Genomic DNA, 9,680 nt, shown 5'->3' on the forward strand with positions numbered 1-9,680 from the left:
CAAGCAACCCCTTTCTTTTGTTGCCCTTATATAGATACACCCCTGCCTCTGTAAACTCCACTCCAATTCATCTGATGAAGTGGGTTTTACCCATGAAAGTTTATGCCCGAATAACTCTGTTAGTCTCGAAGGTGCCACCAGACTCCACGTCATTTTTACAGATACAGAACAACACAGTGACCCCTCAGACTAATAGATGTGGGGGAAATGCAGTTCTTACCTCTTCCTTGCCCAGCTGCAGTCAGATCTCCTCAGCACCAGAGCGAATACAGCCCAATGGCAGCACTACTTCGGGGAGGGTCTCTTCGCTAGGGCCAACTCATGCAGGAGAGCTTTGTGATCCAGGAGGTACCTGATAGTCTTGTCAGAGTTGGGAGCCCCAGTATCCTGCCAAGATACATCTTGGGATGACAACACATCATGTGATTAAACAGCAGCTGCAATCAGATACAGCATTTTCCTTCTCCATGTCCTCTCCTGGACCGTTCTATGCGGTTGCTGAGCATGTCAAGCAGCTGATGCCCTCCACCCCAGAAGTGGCTGCATTGCAAAAGCAAGAGGATTTTCATCTCATTTGGTTTGGCAGCCTTTTGGAATAAAAGGCACAGTGGAAGTCTAAGCGATTACACTTGGTTCATTCCTCTGTTAGCTCGGGCTGTTCCATTTGCTTTCTCTGGATTTTTTTATGGCCCTCCCATTTGAGAAATGAGGCATTGGACAGCATTTCCTTTTTATCCTTCCATGCTTCTCTGCTCACTTTTCCTGGCACACGCTCTCCAGCTGCAGGGGGAACACCTCTCCATCCTGAGCGAGGCAGCAGTTTTACAAATAGCTCCCCAGCCATGCCCAAATCAATTGAGGGGATGTGCATCCTACACAGTGGAATTAGCCTCTCAGCGCCCCCTTTGACGCACGAATAAAGAACTGTGCAAAATTTAAATTACAGTGCAACAGCTGCGAAAGAAAGGAGCAAAGATCTCCCTATAGAAATAGAGGCAAAGCTCAACCCCTTCCCCCCAGTGCTAAGAGGGCAGGAGGTGCCAAGTGTGGGCATGAGTCCTGCTGGGAGAAAAGTGCCAGTGCTGGTTTTACCTCCTCTTGGGAAAAGGGACAAATCCCACCCCTGGGGAGCTGTCAGAGCTACAGATCCCACCCCCGTCCAGCTCCAGTGCTTGGGAAATGCATGGATTTAGCAGCATGGGGAGAGAGTGGAGTCAGATCAGCCCAGCTCTGCTCTCAGCCCAGACCTCACTGGGGACTGGCATGGACCCCTCTGCGGTCCAGCCTTATCTTTCGTAACAGCAGCTAAGATCTGCCTTGGCATTAAAACAACCCTGCTTCCCATTTACATTCCAGCACCTGTAAGGAGAGCAAGTCGTCCTCACATCTCTCTCTGTCTCGCTGAGGATATCCGCTCCTATCGCACAGCACTCCGGTCCCCAATTATCTGTAATTTCACCTGCCATGCAACTTTTGCCAGGTCAGGAGAAGAGCAACTCTTGCTCGCAGCTTCAGTCCCTTCGCTGTCACCCTAAAAGCCTCCAGTGTCACCAGAAGCACTTAGAAGGCAATGGGAGTAATTCAATGCTTGAATTTTCATGAGAAAGGAGAATAGCTCGGACCGACAGCTGCACCAGGATTATTTCCAACAGAACAGACTATTTCCACTTCCTCATCTACCTGCCTGCCACAGCGCTAATCTACAGTAAGGCTTTCACCTTTGGACTTGGACACCGCTGTCCACAGGTAACTGACTCCTATCTTCACTTCCATCTGCGGTCCTTGAAGGCTGCTGTTGCACGATGAAATAACGTACAGCTGAGGGGCAATGGCGATTGTTATTTAGAGGTTGCAAATTTGTGGGCACCCACACAAAAAAAATCAGATTGAATGATGCTGTTACTAGAATTATATTACGGGGCTGTTGTATTGTGTCTAACACAGTCTTTTCTGCTTAGCTGCATGGAATCTGTCTGCATGTCTGATGACAGCGTCTCAACGCGACATCTCCTGAGTTAAGTGAATCTATTATTAGGTTTTGGGACAGGAAAAAAATCCATAATTGCAGGGAGATGGAGCTGGGGCAATGTACTTCTGTGCCCTGCCCCCCTAAGAATGCCACGGATCATGCCAATGCCACGTTGGGAGTGCTTACTGGCACCAGTGACGTCCTGGTTACCTCCTTGCTGGGGTGCATCCTGGCTGTGATGTGCCTGGTGGGCATAGTTGGCAACATCTATACATTGGTGGTGATGAACCTCTCCATGAGATTCACTGGCTCGATGTATATTTATATCGTCAACCTGGCACTGGCGGATCTCTTGTACCTATCGACCATCCCCTTTGTGGTCTGCACGTACTTTGTGAAGGACTGGTATTTTGGAGATGTGGGGTGCAGGATCCTGTTCAGCCTGGACCTTCTCACCATGCACGCCAGCATCTTCATCCTCACCATCATGAGCACGGAAAGATACCTAGCCGTAGTCAAGCCATTAGACACCATTGGGAGAACCAGAGACTACCGCAGGACGATCACCTGCCTGGTGTGGCTGGTGTCCTTTCTTCTTGCCCTCCCAACTATGATCCTCATAGACCTCAGGACGAGTGACCAGGACGGGGTGACCAAGCGCATATGCCACCCCACGTGGCAGATGGAGACCTACAAAGTGTACCTCACCATCCTTTTTAACACCTGCATCCTAGCCCCTGGGCTCATTATCTGCTACTTGTACATTAAGCTGGCCAAGACCTACTGGCGATCTCAGACATCTGTCTTCACCACCAGGGAAACGAACCGGTGCCCCAAGCAGAAAGTCCTGTACATGATATTCAGCATCGTCCTCACCTATTGGGCTTGTTTCATACCTTTCTGGCTCTGGCAGCTGCTCAGCATCTACTACTACCAGCCAGGGAACCTCACCAGCAACACCGTGGTCTATGTCAATTTCGTCGTGACCTGCCTGGCCTACAGCAACAGCTGCATTAACCCTTTCCTTTACACGCTGCTCTCCAAGAACTATAAAGAGTATCTAAGGAGTCGCCAGAAGAACTGCATCAGCCTCTCCAAGATAAAGCCCAAGAGACGTCCCTCGAGACGGTCCATGTCCTCTGGAAGCCATGTGTACACAGAATCCATAGCCATTGCTCACATTCCAGGGGTCATTTGTGAGGACGTCTGCTCCTTGTGAAAGGTGAGTCGGTGCAAGGGAGAAGGTAGCTATTTCATGGCTTAGGCTTATATCTGCTAGCCCCTGCATGCCAGAAATTGCATTCAAAAGTACCAAAGTAGCGATGAGCAACATATCCCCCTCTGGTGGCCAATCCACGGAGGATAAGAGACGACTACAGCTACTAGCTAACCGAGTTATGCATTGGGAACATGGTAGACACCCAGAATTTGGAGCAAAAGATCCTGGTTCTATCCATGCTGCCCCCATGTGGAACCAGTAGGGCATTACACATGTAGATGATCATTACCGTAGCCGCTCTAGCTTTAATTAGGTTTGCATCGCTTCCTTACCACACCGACTCCAAATGAAAGCTATGTGGCACAAACACTATGCCTCAGCTTTCTGGTATTTGGCACCAGACAAAGGTTTTAAAGATCGCTTAACACACTTGGCAGTCACTGCTTCTCCATGTTAAAAAAAAAAAAAGCCCTTAAATCTAATTTAACAATGGAAAATACAGATGCTGCTCTCCCTTCCTCCCAAAGAATCAGTTAATTTCATTCGTGTTTTCATTTTAATCTGTTGAAAAGCCCAGTGCCGATAGGATGTTAATAAATAACGATGACGTGACAGCAATAAAGAGGTAAAACGACAGCTCCCAGCCAGGAGAAGCAAAATCGGAAAAACCAGATTCCCGGCTTCTCTTTTTTGGGGAGTATCCCAGATGTTAATTTAAAGCCAGTCTCACATGGACCAGTGTGGTTCCCTGAAAATTATCTTATATTTACCAAGCGATCTGCAGGCAAAAAAAACGGCTAGGAACAGAATTGATCGTTTCCTTTCTGTGCAGCTGGGCTTTCTGGATTGTCTTGGACACACTGCTTTTGACAGCTATTGAACGACTGCTAAATCCCTCATCACACCCACACAGCAAAAGATAACTTTCAAGGGCAAAGTAAATTCTACTGTGCAGTGTAGTGCCCTGGCTAGTCTGTCAGAACAGGCCTTAGAATCACATCCATCTTCTGTCACATCAGCTTGAAGACCAACACGCTAGTCACTAGCCACATGTGGTTATTTGGCTAGTTGAGCATGGCTAGTTCTGTAGCAGAACTGATTGGACATCACGGGCTTAAAGTTTCCCGCCATTGCTACCACCGCCTGGCTCTGTCAGGGGAAAGGCTCTAGTCTAAGAAGGACCACAGCATTTTAACTACCACATGCTGACTCAGCCTGCTGTGCATAGGTCTCCACAACACAGGGGGCTGGGAGTCGGTGTACATGGATGCTCCCTCTGGTGCTACAACTGGGGGGAGGGAGGGGAGACTACAGGCAGACGATTGGGGGGGGGGGATTTGGGGAAGGCAGTGTAATGTAGGCAGGGCAGAAACTTGGTCTCCCAAGACCTCAAGGTCTTGAAAGGCCGGGCCTAACTGAGGGACTTGTAGTGACAAATTGCTTCTCTCACAAATGCCCACAGGAGCCCTGGTGTAGACAGCGCCCTGGTTCCAGTGTGTGGCCATTAACATGTTCTGCTAATTGTTCTACCTGCTGAACAGGAGTGCCTCTGTGCTGGCCAGATGTTGCTTCCGTCTCCCCAGCAACTGTGCTTGCCGCTCCCCTTAGTGAACTCTCAGTACGGGGCCAGAACGTGGCTCCCAGAAGGCCACGTCCGAGCCCCCCCAGGGCAGCCACTTTTGGCCTAACCCAGGCCTGAGGCCTCTGTCTGACAGAGAGCGTCCTTGCCCTGCGCACAATTCTTTGTAGGGCAACAACCCAGCTGCGGGGCTGAGCTTTGCCCTGCATCACTTGACGGAGTCGTGCTCTCACAGCCACTGTCGCTGCCCCCAGCCCCTTTCCCTCACACAGCCATTAACCCTTCTCCCTCCTACCGTACATACACCCCCCTTCACTTCCGTCCCCCTCCCCCTCCCGCTCTGCTCTCGCCACAATGGGTGCACCCACCTCTGACCCCCCACACAGGCGCATCCATTCACTCCCTCCCTCTCATCACTCTCTCCCCTGCAAACCTGCCCTCTTCCACTCACAGCCAGCTTTGTGCCCACGCCCTCACAGGCCCGACCTGGTATCGCCCAAGACAATCCAGCTTGAGTCGAACCATTATTTCCCCCACAGAGCCTCGTCATTTGTTCTGTTGCAGTGATGCTCAGACCTCGGGGGTTCAGGAGCCAAATGAGCTATCAGCATTCCCCAAAGGGGGCCCCATAGTATGAACTCACTGTCTTGTTTACTAGAGATTCACATTTAAACCGTTTGGCAGGGGAGATATTTAATTGTTTCTGTATCATTCTCATAGCAAAATGACTGAGCAAGTATTAATATTTTATCAACTACAGCGGGTTAATAACCTAGTCGGAGCACCCGGTTTGGTTAATAACACTGAGTGATTTAATTATTAAGCAGGGTTTTAATAGCATGTGCTGCAAAGAGCCTCGGGAGAGGCATTAGAAAGCCACTTGCAGCTCCCAAACCTCAGTCTGAGTATCACTGTGCTTTTGTGCCCTCTTCCCTCCCTCTAGGGTCTGTGAGGAAGAGCTGTGTCCTCATCCAGTCTCCCTAGAAGGAGGTCAGTCTCCGGGATCTCTTTGGGAAACAGGCTGAGGAGAGCAACGGTGCCAAACCTCCTGCTGTTCCTTGCACCCCGTGCACCGGTCCCTGTTCTGCTGGTTCCTGCCCCAACGGTGACGTGAAGTTGTGGTTTGGATTGTTGCTGTCTAACCCGGTGTTCGAGCTTGTGCTGTTGTGAGGTGCCCTCAGGCTGCTACTAGGGCACGATCACGAAATGAAATGAACACAGTTAATATTGTCCTGATACAGGCAGCAAACTGACTCTGCCACAGGCAACCCCCGCTGGCTGACTGACACAGCCCCAGATGGCAACACCCCTGTAAGGAGAAGCTGGGTGGATAAAGGTGTATCACCAACTGTGCCCGACAGCTCGGGCAGACAGCTCCGATAGAGAGCACACGGAAGAGAGGGCAAAGCTTTGGGGCCCCACAGCAGGAGAGCCCTGCAGGTTGTAACCACTGTAATGGGGCATGTGGGGAGAATACGCAGGTGGACGAAGAGCTGTGCACAGTACGGACGCTGTTGGGGGATTCCAGGGAACGCCTCCCCCAATGTCCACATCATGACAGCTGTGGAGACAGTGAACAAGGAAAAGTTATTTTCTTGTTCCCATTAAGGCCAAGAGGCAGGTAATCCACTAATCATGTAGTAGATAACACTTTTATCGACTACATGATTCGTCGATAAAGGAAGGTTTCCTCAGTCCCGGCTACTCGATTAGTCGGTAAGGGGGGGAACTGCAGAGACGCAGCAGGGTTAGCTCCTGGCCTGGGAGCTAACCCCACTGTGCATCTGACTTTTAAATGTATTAAGAGTTGCCAGGCTCTTAATATATTTGAAAAGCAGAGATGCAGCAGGGGAGACCAGGAGCAAGCCAGGACAGCTGATTCCCAGCTTGCACCTGGTCCCTCTCACTGTGCCTCTGCTTTTTAAATAGCTCTTAATACCTTTAAAAAGCAGAGGCGCAGTGTCTGGGACCAGGCGTGAGCTGGGAATCCCCTGCTTCACCTTTGCTTCTTTTGCCCCCTCAAGACAGTGGTGGGGGGAACCGGCTTTTAAGCCATCTCCCCGCCCCCTTGCTGCCTCTCTCTGATAAGAGGCAACAAGGAGGTGATGGTGGAAACGACTAGTCGAGTCACTATTTGACTACCTGATAAGCATATGCTTACTGGATAGTTGATCAGTCGCTTACATCCCTAGTTTCCATAACGTAAGAACTAGGGAACTAAAACTAAGAGCCACCAAATGAAATTAATAGGTAGCAGGTTTAAAACAAACAAAAGGAAGTTTTTCTTCATCCAGTGCACATTCAACCTGTGGAACTCCTTGCCAGAGGATGTTGTGACGACCAGGACTTTAACTGGGTGCAAAAAAGAACTAAGTAAATTAATGGAGAGTGGGTTCATCAATACTTCTTAGCCAGAATGGGTAAGGATGGTGTCCCCAGCCTCTCTTTGTCAGGGGATTGAAATGGATGACAGGAGAGTGATCACTTGATTATTACCTGTTTCTGTTCACTCCCTCTGGGGCATCTGGTGCTGGCCACTGTCGGAAGACAGGATACTGGGCTAGATGGACCTTTGGTCTGACCTAGTCTGGCTGTTCTTATGAGACACTGAATGATCCTGGGGGTGGGTGGGTGAGCAGCTGCAGGTGGTGATGAGGATACAATGAGGCTACTCCGCAATCTCTGATGGAGCTGCTCCCCTGTGACAGGAGAATGAGGAATGGCTCCGACCCAGCCTGCCCAGCTCTGTTGCCTTCCTCTCTCTCCATGCACGAGGCCTGAGCCCATTGCTCGCTAGCTCCCCACGCTGCACCCGGCATTGCGCTTTTATTATTGGGATCAAAGGCTTCATCAGTAAAATAAAAACCCTGCTGAAAGAGGAGGCAGCACTTTTCTCTGCACCTAGGACCAGCACTTGGTAGGGTCAGAGCTGGAAGCAGGTGGCTTTATATGGTGTGTGTGTGTGTGGGGTGGGGGGCAGATTACAAGGTGTAGCTGATCCAATGAAAAGTGTGACCCAAAGGGGAGTGCTGGTATTGGTGGGAGTAGCGCTGGGGGGGGGGGGGGGCAGGGAGGGTCCCACTTTAGAAATGGGGAAATGCACATTATAAGTCAAGATATCCCTTCTCAGCAGAGGCGCTAGGTTGGAAGCTGAACTCCAGCCACTGGTCCAATGTAGACACAAGTTCTCCCGGCCCCTGGGAACAGGAATTCACCATGGTATTGAATGGGCTCTACACTAAACCAGTCCCACAGTCCTCTCTGAGGCTAAGCAGCCACTGCCGTCACCTGCCACACACACAGGCTCAAACCCATGCCCCAGCCGCAGGAGCAAGCTGCCAGAGTCCTTGCCACACACAGGCTAACGGAAGACAATCACTATCCTGCAGGGACAGGCAGGCGGGCTGTGGGCGGAGGGTCCGGAGCAGGGTTCCCTGTAAGCTGGGTACTTGGGTGGCCACCCCGGAGAGTCTCAAATATTGCCCAGCTGAGTAGCAGAGCACCCACAGAGATTCTATTGGCGGTGCACATAACTCAGTGCATGTAAAATTTATTCCTCACATGGAGGAAAAAAATTAGAGGGAACACTGGCCTGGAGACTGGTAAATGGATCTGGTGTCTTTCCGCAGCGGGTCAGGGGTCCAGATCTAATCCAGGCCAGTAGGGATGGAAAAGTTGCTTCCACCTTATTGTTACCTGCAGGGTGTTTAGCAGGGTCAGGCCCATCCCCAGCAGATGCTTGTCACAGACACATGCCCTGCAGCTGCAGCCTCAGCAGAGAGCCCAAGGGGCATGTTGACTTCCTATCAGCTCTCAGGCCTGGGCTGTGGTAGCAGAGCCCTGCGGGTCGCCCTGCTGCTGCCTCAGCTGTTCAGACCTGACTCTGTCCACCCATACGGAGTTCACTTTACATCCCTGCAGAGGAGACTGTGTCATGGAGAATATGGCCCCCAAAAGCTGGGGGCTCCCTTCCCAAGCAGGCTGGTCAGAGATCAGACCAACAAGCTGCAGGCCAAAGACAAAACCGATCCCAGCTCTGCCCACAAACCGCACGACGATGTCTGTATGCGCGCCGGCACACACGCTGCCTGCACAGCACGGTCAGGTCACCCAGCCTGCGAGAGAGAATTCAGCCTCTCTTCTACATGGCAGGCCAGCGCCTGAGAGAACAGCCTCCACCAAACCCTCTGGGACAGATGATTGATGCTGATTTCTCTTGACCCTCACCCAGGAAGCCTTTTGTGCCGTTCAGACAGTTAAAGCTTCTCCGCTTAGTGAGGAGCTGCACGTGCGAACCACTTGGCTACCCGGCCAGTGCCCCCGCTCACTGAGCGTGGGGTCGTGTTCTCAAAGCGCAGACAGGACTTAGGAGCTTGTGTTTCACTTTCCAAAGGTGTCTAGGTGCTCTGGAGCCCGTGTGAAGGAGATGTGGGCTCCTACATGCTTTTTAAGCTCCTAAGTCACTTTTAAATAGGGGGATCATGGCTTCCTGAGTCATTATTACTCCAGTTCTCGACTCTACGGTGTGCAGGACACATTAAGGGGCTCAGACCTGAAGACACTGGTCCTTTTCATGTTTTAAATTCTTTAAATTTAAAGACTTGACTACACTGAGTGATGGCCCATCTAGTGCATCAGTGCCTGTGACTCATCAGAAAACAGGACTATGTAGCACATAGTCTTTCTATGTGTTAAAAAGAAAGAAAGAGTGTTTCTTCCACTATTTGATCTGAGGAAGTGGGTCTGACCCACGAAAGCTCATCACCTAATAAACCATCTTGTTAGTCTTTAAAGTGCTACATAGTCCTGTATTTTTGTTTCAGCTACACCAGACTAACACGGCTACATTTCTATCACTATGATTGATCAGAACAACATACAAACAGAAAAGTCCCTGCCCGCAGGGCTTACAG

At 50.7% G+C, this 9,680-nt stretch overlaps 1 protein-coding gene across 1 annotated transcript; it reads left to right on the forward strand.

Moving 5' to 3' along the window:
* The first annotated feature begins 1,053 nt into the window (after nucleotides 1-1,053).
* Nucleotides 1,054-7,693, forward strand: LOC102458647 (urotensin-2 receptor-like). The gene is made up of 2 exons (XM_006112947.5): nucleotides 1,054-3,191; nucleotides 5,711-7,693. The coding sequence occupies exon 1, from the start codon at nucleotides 2,073-2,075 to the stop codon at nucleotides 3,186-3,188; it is 1,116 nt and encodes a 371-aa protein (XP_006113009.3). The 5' UTR covers nucleotides 1,054-2,072; the 3' UTR covers nucleotides 3,189-3,191; nucleotides 5,711-7,693.
* The last annotated feature ends 1,987 nt before the right edge of the window (nucleotides 7,694-9,680 follow it).

This window comes from Pelodiscus sinensis, chromosome 15 (assembly GCF_052426305.1).
Source record: "Pelodiscus sinensis isolate ZL-2025 chromosome 15, ASM5242630v1, whole genome shotgun sequence".
NCBI lineage: Eukaryota > Metazoa > Chordata > Testudines > Trionychidae > Pelodiscus > Pelodiscus sinensis.

Bases quoted from the DNA above. Each gene is read 5' to 3' on its own strand.
- LOC102458647 (XM_006112947.5), top strand. From the start codon at position 2,073: ATGGAGCTGGGGCAATGTACTTCTGTGCCCTGCCCCCCTAAGAATGCC.